We start from the raw sequence: 21314 nt of genomic DNA on the forward strand, positions 1-21314 counted from the left end.
AATCCTGAGAAAGAAGAACAAAGTTGGAGGTGTCACAATATAATATCAAATTATATTATAAGGCCATCAAAATTAAAACAGCCTGATTCTGGCATCTATAATAATAAAAGTACAATATGCTAATTAAATCAGATGACCTTCCGGACAAAGGCAGGGCTGCGAAGGAAGCCCAGATCCCAGGTGCCAGAGGAAAGCCAGTGCGGTCAGCCAAGGGAAGGAAGGCCTACTCTTGCATGAATTTTGTGCATCAGGCCTCTAGTATAAGAATAGACATATAGATCAATGGAACAGAACAGAGAGCCCAAAAATATTTGACAAAGGAGGTAAGAGCATGCAACAGAATAAAGACAGTTTCTTCAATAAATGATGTTGGAAAAAAATATGCAAAAAAAATGAAATTAGACCACCAACTTACACTGTACACAAGAATAAACTCAAAATGGATTAAAGTCTTAAATGTAATTGCAAAACCACAAAAATCCTAGAAGAAAACATAGGCAGTAAAGTCCAGATGTCCCTTGTAGCAATATTTTTGCTTATATATCTCCTAAAGCAAGAGAAACAAAAAAATAAATAAACAAATAGGATTACTTCTAAACTAAAAAGCTGAACAGAAAAAAAAAAAAAAAACAGTAACAAAATGAAAAGGGAATCCACTGAATGGGAGAAAATATTTGCTAACGATACATCTGATAAGAGGTAAATTTCCAAAATATACAAAGAACTCATACACCTCAACACCAGGAAGACAAACAATCTCATTAAAGAATGGGCAAAGGACCTGAATAGATACTTCTCCAAAATGGACATACAGATGGCTAATAAACATATGGGGGGAGGGGGGGGGAGAACGCTCAATGTCACAAATCATAAGAGAGATGCAAATTAAAACCACAGTGAGATATCACCTCACAGCTGCCAGGATGGCTGTCATTAATAAATCAGCAAGTGGTGGTACGGACATGGAGAAAAGGGAATACTCATGCACTGTTGGTGGGAATGTAAACTGGTGCAGCCACAGTGGAAAACAATATGGAGCTGCCTTTTGACCAGTGACCCCTGGGAATGTATTCCAAGAATTCAAAATTAGAAAATTTATTTCTAATCAGAAAGGCTGCACAAGAATATGCACCTTGTGTTCGTAGCAGTGTTATTTACAATAGCCACGATCTGGAAGCAGCACATGTGCCCATCCGCAGAGTGGATAGGAAAAACAATAGTATTTACACCTGGAATACTTCACAGCCATAAAAAGGGAACTTTTTACCCTAGCTGGTTTGGCTCAGTTGAATGAGCATTGGCCTGCGGTCTGTAGGGTCCTGGGTACGATTCCAGTCAAGCTTGATCCCCAGTGGGGGGAGTGCAGAAGGCAGCCAATCAATGATTCTCTCTCATCATTGATGTTTCTATCTCTCTGCCTTTCCCTTCCTCTCTGAAATCAATAAAAATACAAAAAATAAATAAAAATAATTTTAAAAAGGGAACTTTTACTTTTTGTGACAGCATGGATAGAGATTATTATGATGAGTGAAAGAAGCCAGTCAGAAAAAGACAAATATCATATGATCTCACTTGTATATGGAATCTAATAAACAAAATAAACTTATGAACAAAATAAGACCAGAGGCATGGATACATAGAACAGACTGACAGAAGTTAGAGGGGAAACGGGGTAGGAGGACTGGAGAAAGAAGGTGAAACCAAAGAGCATATTATGCATAACCCATAGACAGGCCAGAGTGATGAACAGATGGAAGGGAGCTGGGTGGAAATGGGCGGGGGCGGGGGGTTGCAGGTAGGAGGGGAGAATAGGTTTACCTGTAATATGTCAACAGTAAAAATAAAGTTTAAAAAAAAAATGCAATGTGTGAACCTTGACTAATTCTGGTTTGGGTAAAATAAAAACAAAGCTATGAAAAGTATTCTAGGGTCAATTGGAGAAATTTGAATATGGAGTTGTATCTTAGATGGTATGTCATTATTGTTACTTTTTTTACTTTGAGAATGGGCATGTGGTTATGTATGAGATGTTTTATGCTTAAAAGATGTATGCTAAAGCAGGAAGGGGTAAAGAGTCTTGTCTGCTACTGTCAAATCTAGATAAAACGTATGTGTGTGCTCATTGTGCTGTTCTCTCAAGTTTTCACTATGTTTGCATGTCTTATATGTAGACTACCTACTGAAGTATATACATAAATACTAAATTTTTAAAGAACTGATGAATTAATATTTTCCTTTTCTATTTTAGGCTCAAGAGAAAGGAAGATTAAACTATGCTAAGGTAGGTGAATTTTATTTATAGCATATAGTTGTATACATTTCAGTTTGGTGTTTGGTTTTTTTGCTTATATTTGAAAGGTGAAAAGAATAATCACATTTAAAGCTGAGGAACATACCCTGTTAAGTAACAGGCATTAGCAGGTAATGTAAGATTCATTCAACAATAAGTTTATTTATTGAGCACCTGCTTCATTCAGACACCAGGGTAGGTGTTAGGAATACAACAGTGAATCAGACCCAGTCTTTCCTTTCCAGACATTTACACTCTAGTGGGGAAGACAGATAACTAATAAAATAAAAATAAAAAAAAAACTAAATGGATACATAATATAATGCCAGATGGGTGTAAGTGCTATGAAGGAAAAAAAAAATAAACAAGGTAAGTAAGATCAGGAAGCATTGCTGGAAAGATAGATCGTTGGCCCGTGGACGGAAAGAGCTTTTATGCCATCAGATCATACCTCGGAAGCACCGAACAGGGCAGACTCGGGCTCCTGAAGGCAGTATTTCTCACGTCACCTCTGGAGCACTTGAAAACACACGTGCCTAGGTTACCATTGCATCACCCCCTCTCTCACCGAGATGAAGTCCCCTGGGGGGAAGAGCGGGGCAGGGGCAGGAGGAAGGGTTTGCGAGAAGGTGCTGCAGACAGTTTGACACACATCCTTGGCTGAAATTGCTTCGGGGAGTTCAGATTTCAGTTTGCCAGTGCGTCTAGGAACACACTTGGGTCGCATTCTGTTTTCCCTTCAGGGACAAATGGAACATTTTAGCAGGTGTGTGGGATGCATATAGCTGCTTGGCTAAAGGAACATGTTAACCATCTGGCTTACACAGCAGCAGGAATATCCAGTGTGTGAGCACACCTGCACTCCAAAGACAGGCAGGGAGAAATATGACCTGTGAGGGCCCTGCTGGCAGGGGAAACAGCTGAAACCCACGGCGCTCTCTCAGGGCTGCCCGAACCCTGTGCTCTCCTGGCCGCCCATGCTTACACCCCAGCTCCACGCCTTCACTCTGACGCCTTTCCCTGCCTGGAATGCAGTCCCTCCTTTTCTCTGTTTCTCAAGAAAATTAGATACTAGGAGCACCTCTAACCTGAGAACTTCCATATCTGTTGGTCTTAGATGTCTGCTTGAGTCTTATCAGATTCCCACATGTGTAATATATCCTCTTGGTCTCCCACAGGCAAAGAGCTCAATGCATCTTAAGTGGAACTCAGCACCTTCCCTGACATCTCTGGCCTTTTTTTTTTTTTTTTTTTTAATAGACTTTATTTTTTAGAGCAGCTTTAGGCTCACAGCAAAATTGAGCGAAAAGTTTAGAGTTCCTGCTCATCCACACACAGGCACAGCCTCCCCACTGTCAGTATTCTGCTCCAGAGTAGTACTAGTACATGTGTGCCAATGAACTTACATTGACACACCATTATCACCCAAAGGGTCCACTTTTAGTGTTATAGCTCTGGGCCTTGTTACTTTTCTCTCTCTGTTATTGGCACTGTCATCCCACCTGTCAGCCATATGAGAAACTCAGAAGTCACCCTGAGTGCTCCTACTTCCTCACCCTGCCTTCCATGACCAGGTCATGCCTATTTTATGTCCTAAATTATCTTGAATCCAATCCCTCTTGATCTTTCAGCCATTGCTCCATGTACATTCCTTCATCTGAACCTACTAACTGGTCTCCCTGCCTCTCCCTTGTCCCCACAAATCCATTGGTACCCAGAATGTCAGAACCACAAATCCGACAATTTCGCATTCCAGCTTAAAACCCTTCCTTAGCTCCATGTTGTCTGTAAAGCAGTTTCAGAGCTTGCTAGATTGGCATATAAAGCTCTGTGTAATCACACCCCCGAGAGCAGGCATCTTCAAACTTTTTAAAGTGGGGGCCAGATCACGGTCCCTCAGAGAGCTGGAGGGCCGGACTATATGAACTACTAGTTCCTACTGTAACACCTCGGCTGCGCTCACTGCCCAAAAAACCTGGCGGGCCGGATCAGACTCCTCTGCAGGCCGCATGTGGCCCGCGGGCCGTAGTTTGAAGACGCCTGCCCGAGAGGGACTCTCCGGCTTCTTCTCCTTCTACCCTGTGCTCCAGCAGCACCAAATTACAGAAAGCATGCAGTTTCTGTTCTTCATACTGACCCCTCTGCTCAGAATGCTCTTCCCCCTCTATCTGGCCCCTCCTGCCCTCCTGTATGGCTTAATTTAGGATCGTGCTGTAAAATCCCGGCCTTTATCTCCCAACTAATTTATTAACAACCTTTCTCAGCAACCTTCTCAGTCTAGTGAAATCCCGGTAGCAAGCCCTCCCTGGTTCCCTGGGCTGGAGTAGGTGCTTTCCTCCATTCTTCTGGACCTGTGGGTCTCAGTCCCTGCACTCACTATTATCGTGATCCGATTAAGAGCCATATCATGGCCTGTGAGCTCTCTAAGGGCAGGGACAGTGTCTTATTTATCTTGTACACATGGTGCCTAACACAGTGCTTGGCACTTGGTGAGTGAGTGAGTAAATAGAAGGCACATGAAGTTAGTTCAGGAGAAAATCTGTCATAGGGTTTTTTATCTTAATCAGAGAAGAAAGGAAAGCTTTTGACACCTGTTGCAGGTATTAACTAGATTGAGAATGTTGCAGAGGAAGGTTGTAATAAATTAGTTGGGAGATAAAGGCTGGGATTTTACTGTGATAGTAAAAGACAGCTAACTTATGAACCAAAAAATAAAGCAATCGAGTAACTATTGATCATTGCTGCTTATTTGTGACTCAAAGGACTCCTTTAAGGTTTCTTATTGCAGAAGCACATGACAATGGAAGAAGTTTGAAAAAAAGAAAAAAAATAGATCAAACACCCCAGGACCAAGCTCTGATATCAGCCCTAACCGGTTTGGCTCAGTGGATAGTGTTGGCCTCTAGACTGAAGGGTCCCGGCTTCCCTTCCAGTCAAGGACACATACCTCAGTGCAGGCTCCTCCACGGCCAAGGTCGGGGTGAGTCAACTGATCGATGTTTCTCTCTCACATCAATGTTTCTCTCCCTCTGTCTCTCCTCCTCCCTTCCACTCTCTCTAAAAAAATTAAAAAAAAATAATAATGGGAAAAAATATCCTGGGTGAAAATTAACAACAAAAATCCGGTATCAATCACTTGACCTCTTCAGTCTTTCCTCAGTTTCTTTAGTATAAAACAAGCCATTTAGAGTAGTGCTGTTTTATTCTTCAGGCCCATTCCAAATTTGAGAGGAGACATTCCTGAGGGGGGAGAGACATTCTTGTATATTTCTTCAGTCCAGATTCATTCCTTCATCCACTTCGTCCACCCAATCGCTATGTGTTTGGCATTAATATGTGTGCCGCACAATGTGGGTACTGACTCCCACCATGAACAAGACAGACCCAGGCCCCTCCATCACACACTTCCCGGACTCAGACCTCCCTGTCTTAAGTAGCCACCCCCCATTTGCTCTATTTTATTTTTCTTCTTAACATTTTTCACTTTTATTTAGGTGCTTGTTTCTTTCTTTTACTAGACTACAGAGCCCTGCAGGCAAGGCTCTTTGTTCATGGTTGCGTCACCTGTGTCCAACACTGGCTTTTACACATAGGAGTTCCCGATAGATGCGTTGGATGAGTGTTGCATCAGAGTTATGCTAGAAGTGCAGGACACTGCAAGAGGTCTGGAGTCAAGAACTGTAGACTCAAATTAGCCTTTTTAACAGCATACTGACTCTACAACACAGTCCGTTCCAATGGTCAGGAGCCCTAAGTTTACCTTCCCAAGTGCCCCATGACCATGTATCCATTGCAGTAGACAGAAACTCACCACCTGGAATACTAGTATGTGACGGTATTCTGAAAGTTAAGGGCATGACTGTATGTAGGTAATTAATCCAGACCCCTCATCCTTACACTGACCTAAACCCAAGTACCACGGGAAGACAGATTATATCCATCGCTACTGAGTGTGGAGGAGATGTCGGCAGGGTGCAGCTTACGTATTCTCTCTGAGCCGTATACACGTCATGACCTCAGTTCTGCTCATCCGGTTTGTGTGGTCACAGTGCTCATGCTAACTTGCAGGCACCGTGCCTAGTGACTTGGGGCTTCCCTGGTGGGTTTATCTGTAAAACTACATTGGACACTCAGTGGCTATTCCTGGAGACCGTCATGAAATTTGTCTGTTACTGGATGTGTCTTTATTGCCAAGTTGTGAGTATTTACTCAAAAAACAAATTTTATCTGGAAAATAAGATTTCAAGAGCCAAAAAAAAAAATTATTTTGTCGGGTGCTCTGTGGCTATAGATGCCGCCTCTGATTTAGTCAGCCTCAGAAGGGCGAGGCAGAAGGAGAAAGGGTAGAAGAGGCCATAGATTCAAAATTCGCCTCAGCTGGATCTGCAAGATGTCTGTCACATCCAGCAAAAAACAGTGGTCTGTATTCAAACACTCACATAAGAAATTGAATTACTTTTTAATTGAGTTCCTGTTGTAGCAGAGCCTGGATATAAATGCTTTGCACGGACGCAGTGCCTTTCATCTTAAGATATAAAAGCCCTCGACAACTATTAATCCATTAAAGTCTCTCCCGCCTCGGTAAGGTGGTTAACAGGCGTCCTCTACCCACGACTGAAACTCGTCTCCCCGGGGGCTGGCCAGGGAAGGCAGCTGCTTAACTGTAAGGCGACTCTACCCAGTAGCTTCTAAAATGGAAAAACAAGAAATATCTTACTTACCTAGTTAACACTGCAGGAGGAGTTTTATTAGACAGAATGTAATTACCAGGAGTGAATTGTGACCAAGAAGCTGGTGCTACCAGTTTTGCTCATTTGCACAAAGCCCTGGGGACCTTAATTACAGTGATTGGTCTGCAGCCTGGTTGTGGAGGCTCCTGGCCCCCAAGGTTAGGCTCTCGCGATTCAGTTCAGTGAGAGAGGGAAGAGTGCCACCTACGGAACTGAAGGAATCTGTGGCCACGTGCTGGGACTGCTGGCGAAGCTCCTCGGACCACAGTTGCACTCACTTTGCTATGGTAACCAACATATATGTCTGAAGGAAACGGAATATGTTGCCTACTCTTGCTTAGAAAAACATCTACAAGCGTCTGTGTATTTCCCCCAGCTGGAGCCGAGCGTATGCCTGTAGTTTAGCCTCCTGCTACGTGACATGAGCATGCTGCTAAAAGACTGGGCAGATGGTATTTTTACCACTTCAGGCAAAACATGGCACCTATGGTTTGGCTTTCTACAATTTTAATTTTTTAACACATTCAGAATGGCTTGCTTAAATATCTCCATCACCAGAGATGCAGGCTTTTTCCCCATTTCCTTTTTATAATTGCTGCAAATATGCAGATATGTGTACACGTCAGTTGGTCAGAACCACAGCCGGGCAGCACTGAAGCGGCCTCTGCTCATCTTTCACAGGTGCCTAGGATGGAGCCATAAATGGGCTTGAAAATTCATGCTAATTTTGACACAGCGTCTAAATTTACAGAAGCTTTCTTTATCTTCATCTCCAGTCTTTGCTGTGCAGGTCATATAATTTTCCCCATGACTCAGTACAGAAGAGAGAGTTGTTCTTTCTAATGTCTTCTTACTTGATAAATTCGCTCTAAGCTTAGAGAATTGCTCAAGATTAAGCACTTGATAAAGAAAGATCTTGCAGGTGTTAATTCATTAGAGAGGTTTTTTTTAAAATATGTTTTTTATTGATTTTAGAGAGAGAAAGGGAGAGGGAGAAAGAAAAACATCAATGGACTGCCTCCTGCATGCCCTGTGCTGGGGATCAAGCCTGCAATCGGGCTTGTGCCCCGACTGGATATCAAACAGGTGGCCTCCTGGTGCGTGGGAAGAGGCTCAGCCAACCGAGCTTTTTGACTTGCGCTCTCTCCTAGAGTTTGTTAAGGATCCCAGTGCAGCACGTTCTCCCAGCTCAGTCCCCGTCCTCCCGTGCCTCTCAGGCACAGTGTGCAGAGGGCTGCTCCCTCCTCCCTCCCGCCCTCAGAAGGCCTTACACATTTTGTTTTGTTATAAAACGCATTTGCATAGGGTGCACATTAAAATTCTCTTCCAACCATCTAGCAGTGCTGTCCACAGACATTTGCATTTGTGTTTGCATGATCACATATCATCACTTCCCTCTACGAAGAAAAAAGAGCCATGTCCTGATCCTCCTGCCAAGGTTGCCCTTTTACTGGTTTTTCTCTTATTTTACATAGATCGTGTCAAACACTTTGCTGCATATTGAGTCCGAAATTCTTTTTGTGAACCTTGAATATAAAATTTGCTAAAATATTATTGTCTTTTCTTTACTGACAAAGCCAGTCTCTCTTTTTTTTTTTTTTTTTTTTTTTTTTTTCTTTTTTTTTTCCTTTCTTTTTTTGGCAATTTTTGCCTGCTCGTTCTATCCCAAGCCCTAGCTAACTGGCTGTGAGAATTTTTTCACGTTGGCACATTTAGAGACCGACCAGATGTTGCTGTGTTTTCTCCTCACTGTACCCCTTTCTTGGGCAGATGCTGCATCTCCTGCCCTGGGGCTTTCCCTTAGCTCCTTGGTAGAATATTCCATCAGCATCACTTATGCCTGCAATCTCTCACTTCCTCTAGCCTCTTGAAGTTGTCTGAACATTTAGGATTCCTGTGTTAGTGATAATTATGGAGATTATGAAGAAGCATTGATATTCGCCTCCCCCATCTTTTTCCATAAAGGACTTGTGGTCCAATTAGATCAGGTGTTTATAAAACAGGGGCAAAAGTAGGTTTACAGCCACGAGTACAGGAAACACAGCTTATTTTTATATTATTATTTATTCATTATTACATTGTTTTCCATACAAACAACTGTAAACCTACATTTGCCCCACCCTGTAGAATTTCAAGAAAAATTATCCTAAAGAAAAAAGACAAAAGAAAGACACAAAAAAAGGAAAAAAAATTATCCAAATTCAAATGCCATTAATGATATAAATGCAACTATGTAAAATGTTATATGCTTGATAAAGACTGGAAGACAACACATAAAAATGTAAATAAGGGCATTAAGGTGACCACATTTAAGCATGTTTAAAATAAGAGATACATTGATTTTTTTTTAAGGATTTCTGCTTTCAAAGTGTATTCTAATTTGAATTGGAATTTTTCAGATTATAACCTGGGCTACTGAGAATTGAAAAAATGTGTTTTTACTGATATAATCAGAATTTAATTCTAGGCTCCTAAAGAATTGCTTGCTTCTATGGCGATAGGCAGGAAAGCACAAGTGGAGAATGTAAATGTTTTTACACTGAGGTTTTGTGCTGGGCCTCAGAGGGGCTGATGTGCAGGAGGACAGCTGTGGAGGAGGGAACCTAGCTCCAGGCAGGCATTGCAAGTGTTGGTCTAAATCCCACTCCTTGTTTCCTTAAAAGGCAGATAAAACCAGTTATTATTCCTTTATGGCAATCACATTTCAGACAAGTGCTTTGCCTTACAGCAATAATGAGTAGATTTTGCTTCATCTGATTTTCAGAACAATTGATCTACTAAAATCAGTTTTTGCAACTACTGCTCTGATTCTAAATCTCCTTCAATATGTAATTATTAATGATAGAAAAATAATCATTGGTCAGTTTTTGTTCACAATAAAACTTAAAAGCTTTTTGGATCATGTGAAAATTTTAATCAAAATAAATTCTAACCCCACATGCCTTTAATTAATTCTAATTAATGCCTTTAATCGGAGTGTGTCTTATCGTGAGCTTTCAAGTCATTTTGCAAAAGAGTTGCCCTCTGAACATTTATTCCTTGCCCATCATCAAGCTAGTGTTTTTCCTCCTAAAGGCTTCTAATATATTATTTGCATTGGTCCTCAGTGACTATCATCTTGCTCTCATGATCTATTCTTCTAATTTTTTAATGTTATTTTAAAATTGGATTCTTGTTCTCTGAGGTATTAGCAATCCCACACACCTCAATGGCATCGACAGATTTAATGACCATAATCTCTGTTCCCTAGTGCATCATGAATAAAATTATTAAATGATATCAATAATCCTCTGGATGACATCATAAAATGTGCCACCTTTTCAGTTGTTAGCCTAATACTGTTAATACTAATTTAATTCAATCCTCTAAGCAATTGTCTTTTTTCTTTTTCTTCAGATCATATATTCCTACTTTGTGATCTTTGGTTTCTAATTTTATATATAAAATGTAAAATTACTTAGTTCATAACAATAATATTTAGTGGGGCAATCTCTGCCATTTTTTTAATGTATTTTATTGGTTTTTTTTTTACAGAGAGGAAGAGAGAGAGATAGAGAGCTAGAAACGTCAATGAGAGAGAAACATCGACCAGCTGCCTCTTGCACACCCCCTACCGGGGATGTGCCCGCAACCAATGTACATGCCCTTGACCGGAATCGAATTTGGGACCTTTCAGTCCGTAGACCGACGCTCTACAGCTGAGCCAAACCAGTTTCAGCTCTGCCATTCTTAAATTAACCATTTTGAATTACTGGTCCCTAAAAATTACATATTTATATAATAACTAATATTTATCAGGAAGCTTCGGCAGACTTAGATTTTTGATGACCAGTTCTTGTTTGTAAGCCTGGTTCCATGTCTGGTTTTGCTCACCATTATATGTCCCCTGAGGGCCTAACACAGTGCCTGGCACATACTAGATAACCAATAATGCCTGACACATACTAGATAACCAACAAATATTTGTTGAATTACTGCTGAATGAATGAATGAATGAATGACCCACGGTATCGCAAATGTTTGTGCCTATATTCTGTACTTCTCTTTCATAAGGTATATTTGACTCCACCTTTGCTCCTGTTATTTCCCCCCAAGTACACTTTTAATCAAATTATCATATCCTCAATGCCTCGTACTCCCTGGTTTGAAATAAAGATGCAATTGGAGTAACCTTTTGAATCTTAGTCTAGAAAGCTAACTACAAACGCCCTGCAGACTGGTTCTGTGGGTGGCTGCTCTGCCCTGTGGGATAGCTGGATTCAGTCAGTGCTCCTGGTTAGTGGGATCAGGAGCCTCCTGTGCACAGGGAGCGCCTACGTGCCTTTATGCAGGGAGAGAGCCTTCTGTCTCCACAGAGGGCCTGTGTAGTCCCTGAGACAGTTCTGAGTGGAGGTGAAGGGAATATTATCATTATCATTAAAAAAAAAAATACAAAGGAGAAATATAGGTTTTCCAAAATTACATTTTTTGAGAGAAAGGAGAAGCACTTGTTTATAGATGCTGAATATGGTTTAGGTTAGACGTATTTGTCATGACCTGGATTGATATTTCTCAAACTTGGCCACTACCCCTACTGCCTGATTTTGTGTAGCAGAAAGGATTCTGTGATGTTTGATCTATCACAAGCCTGTAATTTGTTTAGTTGATGCATATGAAGCCATATCCCCAAGCACTACTCACTCCTCCCCCCCTCCCCCCCAACACACACACACTATGGTGAGTAGATTCTATCCCTTTCCCTGACTTCCTGGCTTGATAAAAGGTCTTACCTATTCACCAAGATATAGTAAAAGCCCAAAATAAATCTCTCAAGATTAATTCCTGCGTAGCGCAAGGGTGCCCCTTGTGGAAGGTCTTTCTGTTCTAGATCTCAGGAACTTCCAACCTTTATCTGCCATCCACTCTTACAAGATCTGTGGTCACCAGTTAGGAACAGTTGTAACTCTGTACACACTCTGATCTCTACGGTGCCTGCCATCAGGCCACCACACATATGCTTTTCAGTGTGTATGCTGTTCAAGATACACCTGATCAGATAGATGTTCCTATCAAATTCTATCTCTGAAGTCCTTCATTTCATGGAGAACAGATCACATTACCTAAGAGTGTTCACACAGTCATGATTCTGCCCAGGTCCACTGACTCTACAGTGTGTTGCCACCATGCTGCTTCTCAAGATGCCTCAGCCATAGCCCATTTGGCTCAGTGGATTGAGCGTCAGCCTGTGGACTGAAGGGTACCAGGTTCAATTCCAGTCAAGGGCATATGCCTGGGTTTCAGGCTTGATCCCCAGTTTGCGGGGAGCAGGGCGGGGGGGGGAGGCCCAGGGGATACAGAAGGCAGCTGATCAATGAATCTCTCTCATCAATGATGTTTCTCTCCCCCCCCCTGCCCTTCCTCTCTGAAATCAATAGAAAATATATATATTTTAAAACAAACCAAAAAAAAGATGCTTCAGACATACTACAGAAAGAAGTAAGGGAGAATGTGCAGGTTCTTGTCTTGCAAACATCCAAAAAGTGTATGCATTAATCTATAATCTAACATAGTCCTGGTCTCAGAAATAGTGACTGTCTAGTAAAAGACTCTTAGGATTTGTGTTTGCTGAACCAGTGCAATAATTATAAGATTTTTAAATATATTTGTATTGATTTCAGAGAGGAAGGGAGAGGGAGAGAGAGTTAAAACATCAGTGATGAAAGAGAATCATTGGTTGGCTGCACACCCCACACTGGGAATCAAGCCCACAGCCCCGGCATGTGCCGTAACCGGGAATTGAGCCATGACCTCCTAGCTCATACGTCAACACTCAACCACTGAGCCACACCAGCCGGGATAATTATGATATTTTAAAAAAAAAAAACAAAAAACTGGTAAACATTCTTCACTCTTTCAAGAAAGTTTTATAGATACAGTTATCATCATTCTTTTGAAGGAGATAAGGACCTGTGTTTACAAATATACCCTCTATAACACCATAATGTAGAGATCCCCCTATGTCTGGAAGAGGTGTTAATCCTGTTAGGATGTTAGGAATGTAGGGTCCTGTGAATGGTGGTGGTAGTGGAAGTAGCTTAGAGGGAAGTGATTTCCAAGTATCAGCACCCAAATACTAAAGCAGATAAAAACTGAGGCATGAGCCCTAACCGGTTTGGCTCAGTGGATAGAGTGTCGGACTGCAGACTCAAGGATCCCAGGTTTGATTCCAGTCAAGGGCATGTACCTTGGTTGTGGGCACATCCCCAGTAAGGAGTGTGCAAGAGGCAGCTGAATCGATGTTTCTCTCTCATCGATGTTTCTAACTATTCCTCTCCTTTCTTCTCTGTAAAAAGTCAATAAAATATATATTTTAAAAACTGAGGCATGAGAAGGATTTAAGAAATGTCTAAGTTATTTACCTAAGTAAATGTCTGAGTCAGATACAGACAAACGTACAATAATAGGAACCAAATTCGCTCTTACATAGTTTATGTTTTCCTCAGATAGCCCCAGGACTACTTGATGCCCACGTGATGCATTGCTCTCCTCCCACAGTGTTCTCTTTCATTAAAATGCCAGCAGAGTGTTTGTCATGAGATAACAGAGCTTGCTCTTTATTGATTCACTCCCAACAAAGCTACAGGCAAGATGGGCTCCATGCTGTACTCCACAACCTATGCTGTTTTGCTTTTGAATTTCTATTACAGAGTTTACTAAAAAGTTTCATGGTTCCAGGTTTGTTTATTAACATTTTATTTTATTTTCTTTTTATTTATATTTTTAATCCTCACCTGAGGACATTCTTTTTTATTGATTTTAGAGAAGGGAGGGAGAGAAAGAGAGTGTGTAAGAGGAAAAAAGAGAGAGAGACGTAAGAGTGAAACATTCATTTGTTGCCTCCGGCACATGCCCTACCAGGCATCGAACCCCTGACCTTTTGGTATACGAGATGATGCTCCAACCAACTGAGTCACACTGGCCTAGTTTTGCTATTTGAATTTCAATGTGTAGAATTAAGTTCCTCGTTGGCAAGTGATACCAAAATTAAAAATTAGCTTGGAGTCAGAATATGGATAAAGCTGTGATTATTTATAAATCATTAAGTTTTTCTTTGGAACACATGATGTACTGATTGCTTCTCGAGCTTCAGTTTTATATAATTCTTATTGTTTTGCATGTAAACTCATGTGATTGAGAAAATAACTAAGAATTCTCTCTTTTCTATCTCCTGTCTTTGCCAAAGTAAGATATTTAGTTAAGATTGGTAGATTTTTTTCCTATAGATTCTTGCAAATAACTTGTTACTCTAAGTCAAAAAGAGTGCTTTATTATGTTGTTTGCAATACATTTCACATTTTATCATATTAGAGGAAGATTTTATTGTTGCTTTTCCTGTTGCACCATCCTGCCATTCCGTTGAAGTGCTGGCATCTGAAATCTTGGAGTTGGGATGGGACTTTGGAAGTAGCATCGTCCCACCTCCCACACCTGCTGAATTTCATTCATAGTTTCTCTGACTTGGTCATCTGAGGGCTTCCATTAGTAGGGAGGAGTTCACAACTTGTCAAAAATAATTATTCTGTTGTTAGACAGCTCTAGTCATTTGAAAGCTGTTTCTTATTTGTCATTGAAATCTGCTTCCCAGAACTTCACCTCGTCGCTGTGGCCTGCCCCCCCGAAGCATAGACTAGTAGAACAGGACTGCTCCTTCTTCCATTTAATTCATTGCTTTAGGTATTTGAGGATAATGTTTATAATTTCCTGTAATCCTTTCCTCCAGGTTAAGCATTTCCTTAGTTAACATCTTGTGAAACGCTTCTTCATCCTCATACTGGTCCCAGTCTATCTTGAAAGCCCCTCTCACACATGGCAGCGGCACCCAGAACTGAATACAGTTTTCTAAACGAGTTGACCATCAAAGTGTGCTGTGACCATTCCTGCCTGTGTTTTGGAGATGTATACCTATTGATGCTGCCAAAGTTTGCATTTGTTTTTTTTGAATCTACATTATATCTGGCTAGTGTGGCTCAGTTGGGTGTCATCCTGGGCACCCAAAAGTTGCCAGTTGGATTCCTGGAGGTCACGGGTACATGCCTGGGTTGCAGGCTCAGTGGTCAGTGAGGGTGTGCAGGAGGCAGCCCATCGATATGCACTCTCTCTTTGATGTTTCTCTCTCCCTCTATCTTCCTCTCTCTCTCTAAAAATCAATAAACTACTCTTTTTAGAAAATCTACATTATAGTCTTAAATTATGTAAGGTATGTGGTTATCACAGATTTCAGCATTTTTTAATGAGTCATTGCCAAACTGAGCTTACACTTCAATTAATTTTTAAAACCTAAATGCACAAGCCAAGACTGGTTTGGCTCAATGGATAGAGCGTCGGCTTGGGGACTAAAGGGTCCTGGGTTCGATTCCGGTCAGGGGCATGTACCTTGGTTGCGGGCATATCCCCAGTGGGGGGTGTGCAAGAGGCAGCTGATCGATGTCTATCTCTCATCGATGTTTCTAGCTCTCTATCTCTCTCCCTTCCTCTCTGTACAAAATCAATAAAATATATATTTTTTTTTTTAATAAAAATAAATAAAACCTAAATGCACAATTATACAGTTATTCTTGTTGTATTTCATCGGGCTAGTATCAGTCTGGCACACCAAGAATTTGTCAACTATGGAATGTGAGTTTTAGTAGATGTTTGAAGATTGAAGTTCCTTATCATTTCTGCATCTTATCTTTTTTGCCAACTTCATAATCTCCACTAGAGAAGCATGGTCCACTTCTACCCCTTGATTAAGAAGTATATGGTCTCTTCCCATTTCAACATGATTTCCACTGGTTTTCTCTTACTCTTATCCAGGTATTTGCAACCATTAAAAAAAATGTTTTTAATGTGTAGTAGCTTAATTGGTTAGAACATTGTCCCGATTTGGTTAAGGTTGCAGGTTCAATCCCCCAGTCAGAGTCAACCAATGAATGCATAAATAAGTGGAACAACATATCACAGTTTCTCTGTCTCTCTCTTTCTTTCTCTCTCTCTCTCTCTCTCTCTCTCTCTCTCTCTCTCTCTCTCATCAATCAATCAATAATAATTTTAAAAAAACTTGAACGTATTTTTTTATATTCCCTTACTCTCTATATCTAGTTTCTTCAGAACGAGGTCTATTTTGTGTTCCAGATGAGTTTTAGCATCCCAGTTTTCTCCAAGTACTCTGTTCAGTTGGGTGAAAGAAAACTTGGGGTTATCTTCAGATATTTTCCAGTGCTGCAGAGTGGAGGAGCTCTGGCTGTGAGACATGAAACCTCGGCTATTTCACAAGTTCCTTGTGCAGCCCTCTCATCCCAGTATCTTCTCCAAAATGAAGTAAGATAAGATTGTGTGTGGGGTTTCTTCTAGTTCTTTCTCTGATTTCATTGGAGAGAAGTGATTTCAGCCTCCACTTCCCCTAAAGCTACTTACCGTATTTTTCCATGTATAAGATGTCCCCATATATAAGAAACCCCCACTTTTCCAACTTAAATTTCTAAAATTAAGAAATCAATATTTTAAACATTTTGCTGGTTTTCTTCTTAAGGCCTTCTTCTTTTTAGGCATCTTAAGGACTTGTTCTTCCTGTTTTCTCCACTGTCTGATCATACACTCAGTGGGAGGAGGTCCAAATTGTCTCTCTGTAGCTCTGTTTCCATGCTCTTTGGCAAAGCTGATTACACTCAGTTTGAATTTTGCAGAGTAAGACAGTCACTTACCAGTATTTATCTTTTTATTTTTTGACATCTTTATGGGCTCAGAACACTCAGGTCCCTGTTGCATCTGTGCACTCTCCACTTCCACCTCCAGTTATGGCATCAGCTGACTTCAGTAACAATAAGGCTCATGATTGGAGGAAGCCTGTCTGACAAGATATAGGCAGCTACGCATTGGCTCGGTTCCCTCCTCTGCTGACTTCCGTGTATAAGACACCCCTCCATTTTCAATCTAATGATTTTAGAAAAAAATTGCATCTTATACATAGAAAAAATATGGTAGATCCCATGGCAGAGGCTTGCACTTTCGAACCAAATGGTTTTTAGACATACAATGATTTTCTCAAATGGGCCTCATCAAGCAACATTTATTGCTTAAAAAGTGTTTAGTAACACCTTTTAACAAATGTTAAGTAATAGTGCACTTAACTTTAAGTACTTTGCATCCTCCTGTCTGTATTAATACCTTTAATTGGATGCTCTAACAGGGGATTGGACTTAATTTATTTCAGGTGATGCCACAATTATTTAATTACTCAGTGGAATTAATTAGAGATTTAATTATAGTAGTACCCTAAAGTGCTATATCAAGGAAATAAAACACAGACTAATAATTTACCTTCGGGGTGTGTGTGTGTTTGTGTGTGTGTGTCACAAGGGCCAGTGTGGGCACACTAGCTCTTCTAGCCGCATCCTAATATGGAAAGTTCTGCTCTGCATTGATTTGGGCTTTGCCCAGACAAAATGTACATGAAGGCAAAAGTGGAAGGATCTTTTTTTACTTGCGGTGTTTTCTATTGTAGCTATTAGAATCAAGGTCACAGGTCCAGACCTTCTGTGTTCTACTTAACCCTTTCTGGTCTTGTAACCGCCCTTCTTACAGGGTTTCTCTCTCTACAGTATACCTAGGCTACATAAATGCCAACAAATGCTTGTTGAATTGAATTTGATCATTGTAAAGACAACCAGTTGGAAGTATAGCTGAAACAATATAAACCTAATACAACTAAAATAGTTTTAAAATAGTGTAACTCAAAATACATGCCCTCGCTAGTGAGATACTCACAAATCTGGCTAATCATCGGAATGGCCTAGGAAGTATTTTTTAAAGACCTTATTGACTCCCGTCTCCAGGAACAGAGCCTAGGCATCTGCATTTTAAAATTCCCCTGGTGAACTTATGGTCAATAAAGCTTGAACCCCAGCTTATGTGTTGTTGTTGTTGTTGTTTTTTGTCACATTTATATACATAGGACAAGACTGTCTTCTCAGGATAGACCCATTACCTATGCAAAGTTATAATATAAAATGAATCTCATTTATAGTCTATGGATTTCCTTTGAGCCAATAGTTTGTGTAGGTGGCAGAAGTGTTTACAAATGACTGAGGAACAATCCCTTCCCTGAAGGATTAGATTACTGGGGAGTCGTTATGTGGGCATCTTACACCTGGACTCTATCCGGTCCCTTGGAATGCAAAGCCCTGTGAGCCCACCTCCCCACACAGAACAGATTCAGCTGTTAACTGGAGGTAAAATCATCATTGGGCGAGAGAATTCACTACTTTAGTATGTGAGTGACTTTCAGTGATGTCTTCCTGGGTGCAGTCTCGTCCTAATCTGAATTACCCTTCATTGTAGGGTTACATATCACGTGAACCACCTTTGCATATTCAGTGGAGCCTAATTGAATACTGCATAGAGTACCAAATTAAATGAAACGATCAGAGAAATACAGAATGTCAAACATTGTACAACACAGCCTAGTCCTTTCAAAACAGCAATGTCATAGGGGGGGGAAATTAAAATGGCATAGCTAACAAATGAAATATGTAAACCAGGATTGATGAGGTTGGAATTTAAAAAGCTAAAAAAGACTACATTTTAGAGTCAGATGGGGAATTTGCACATGGACTAGGTATTAGATAGTATGAGAGAACTATCGTGAACTTTCCTAGCTGTGATAATAGTATCCTGGTTTTTTATCGAGGGAGGGGAGTGTTCTTAATTTAGGAGATACATGTCCAAACAAGGGCTAAGCATCCTGCGTTCCGTGATGTGTCCAGGGCAGGTCCTACCCGCTCAGAGCCTGTTGTTAAATATTCAAGAACTTTGTGATCCCACAGCCCTTGGTAGCTTGAAACTCAATGATGGAAGTATTCATACCACAAAATTCTGCAAATGCTACAAATAAAGCTTTGTCCTCCCCTGGAGAGCTAATTTATCACTGCCTCCAGCTTATTTTAAAATGGTTCCGAAAACATACACACACATGTAGACAGAATAAAAATGGCAAAATATTAACTATTGTTGAATCTAAGTAGAAGATAGTCATTGTTTTAATCTAGGAGCCAGCAGACTTTCTCTATCAAAGCCAAAGTGTAAATATTTGAGGATTTGCAGGCCACACAGTCTCTGTGGCAGCTCCTCGACTCTGCACTCTCTGCCATTGTAGCACAAAAGCAGCAAATGGCCCTGATGGTTATGGTTATGTTCCTATAAACTTGATGGAAATGGGGGGGGGGGGGGTAAGAACAACAAATTGATGTTTCCTTCTCTCTCCCCCGCCCCTGCGTCCCTCCTCCCCTCCCTCTCCCTCCATACCCTCCTCCCTTCTCTCTCTCTAAAATTAATAAAAAGAAAAACCAGGCTTTTCACCTTAGCTTTGCCACTATCTCATCTATAATTGGTGAACCCCTAAGCTTCTTTGGACCTCTGTTCATCTTATAATTAGAGGAATAAAACAGCTTATTTCTTTTATTCTTTTATATTTCCTGGATTATGCAGTAGCTTAACATTTAATGAAGAGATAGTTGGGTGAATGAAGAATTAAAATACGACACTGTATAATAATGCTGTACTGCAGAATGCAGAGTGGCACCTAGTCCCTTAGGGTGACATCCTAGCTGAGTGCATTCCACCCAAGTGCAGTTTGGGGAGCTTGATGGCAGAGATGAAGCTACAAGTAGTCTCCCTAAATATATGGTGAAAGGGGGAAACGGATGGAGTCCAGGGGGCAGAACTGTGGTGGGTAGACTCTGTAGGAGATGAGGGATGGTGGGAGCCTGAACTATCGTAATGACATTGGGAATAAAGAGCAGAAGATCAAGTTGAGAGCATCACAGGGGAAAGAATAGCTAGGACTCAGTGGTGCTATCAGTCAAGAGGCTCCCGACACCCTCATAATCTCTGTGGCTTGAAACAACGAAGACATGTTTCTCGCTGGTATGACATGTCCTTTTCAGGTCCGAGCGGCTCTGTGGTGGCTCACCGGGTCCCTCTGGGATCCAGGCTGAGGAGCCTGTCAGTGTGGCCGTGGGTGTGCCAGAGGGAGAGCTCTGCAGGGACTCCATGGACAAGTGAAGGCTCCAGTTCATTCACAGGAACTACAACCTGTCACGTGGCCCCACCCAGTCTCTGGGGGCCAGAAGTGCTGTCCAGGGTAAACAACGCCTGTGCTGTCATGGTGCCTGGCTGGATGTGAGGGATGAGGGAGGACCTGGGTTTCTGGTTAGGGCGTTAAGCACATGTGAGGTTGTCACTGAGAAAGAAAAGATGGAATCCAGGCAAAGGGAAGCTGGACAGACCAAATCTTTTTCAGCTCTAAAGTGTAACCATTTCATTCAGTTCTATTTGTTGATGAGTTTCTTTATTCTTTACAAAAGCTATTTTCAATTCATTCTTCCCAAATAAAGTATTTTAGTGTTTAAGATGTAGTGTTCTTTTTTTTTTTTTAATGTAGCGTCTTTCTTGAATTTTCATATGGACTATTGTGTCAACATACAGTGGGAAAAATACAATTTTTAACTAGGATGTTAGTGAAGCCTTCTTCACATAAGAATACTGGGCTGCTGATGCAAAATGCTGGAAATGCAAATGTCCTCCCTGTCACTCCCCCCGCCCCCAGCAGGGCACATGGCAAGATACCAGTGGGTGGGAGTTGGTGGTGGTGTAATTAGGAGCCCATTGTGCTCCCCCGGAGGCAGACACTGAGCAGCCGTAGGTTCTGAACGTTGGTGCCTTGAGATCATTGGGGGATGACGTCCTCTCTACCTCAAGAGAATGAGCTGGCGCATGGAATCTATATGGTTGTCCCCTTCTATGTTTTTCCGCCTCCCCTCCCCAGTTTAATTGTGGTACCTTAAAAACTGACTTTCACTGTGCGTTTGTGTCTTAACAGTTGCGAGAAACAATCAAAGCTGGCAAAGGTGTGACTTCGGCTATTGACCTGTGTCGTTACCATGGAAACAAGGCCCTGGCGGCCCTGGAGAGCTTTCCTCCCTCCGAGGCCAGATCTGCTTTAGAAAACATTGTGTTTGCTGTGACCAGATTTTCGTGACACCAAATTAAAAAGACACTATTGTTCGTCAGCTGAAAAAAAACGAGGGATGAGGTGATCCAGAGAGCTTTCATCAGAAATATCTCAATTTGCTAATGACTTTAAAAACATACACGTTATGTTTTCTTCCTTTTATCACGTTGCTAAATGAATCCTGCCATCTTTTTGGAACAGCTACAAACAAAATCAGAAGAAAAAAAGGTCAAGCCGTTTTCCTCTGTCACGCCAGAAGCACACT

The 21314-nt window shown here is 41.2% G+C and overlaps 1 protein-coding gene across 3 annotated transcripts in view; it reads left to right on the forward strand.

Moving 5' to 3' along the window:
- The window catches only part of PDSS2 (decaprenyl diphosphate synthase subunit 2), a 177090-nt gene extending 155979 nt beyond the window's left edge, over window positions 1-21111 (forward strand). For all 3 annotated transcript variants that reach the window (XM_036413655.2, XM_036413654.2, XM_036413652.2), the window contains 2 exons: window positions 2249-2281; window positions 20918-21111. In XM_036413655.2, coding sequence (XP_036269548.1) covers window positions 2249-2281; window positions 20918-21076 — 192 coding nt within the window. In that variant the 3' untranslated portion in view covers window positions 21077-21111. The remainder of the gene's footprint in view (window positions 1-2248; window positions 2282-20917) is intronic.
- Window positions 21112-21314: the final 203 nt, after the last annotated feature.

Source organism: Pipistrellus kuhlii, unplaced genomic scaffold, assembly GCF_014108245.1.
Source record: "Pipistrellus kuhlii isolate mPipKuh1 unplaced genomic scaffold, mPipKuh1.p scaffold_m20_p_5, whole genome shotgun sequence".
NCBI classification, from domain to species: Eukaryota; Metazoa; Chordata; class Mammalia; order Chiroptera; family Vespertilionidae; genus Pipistrellus; species Pipistrellus kuhlii.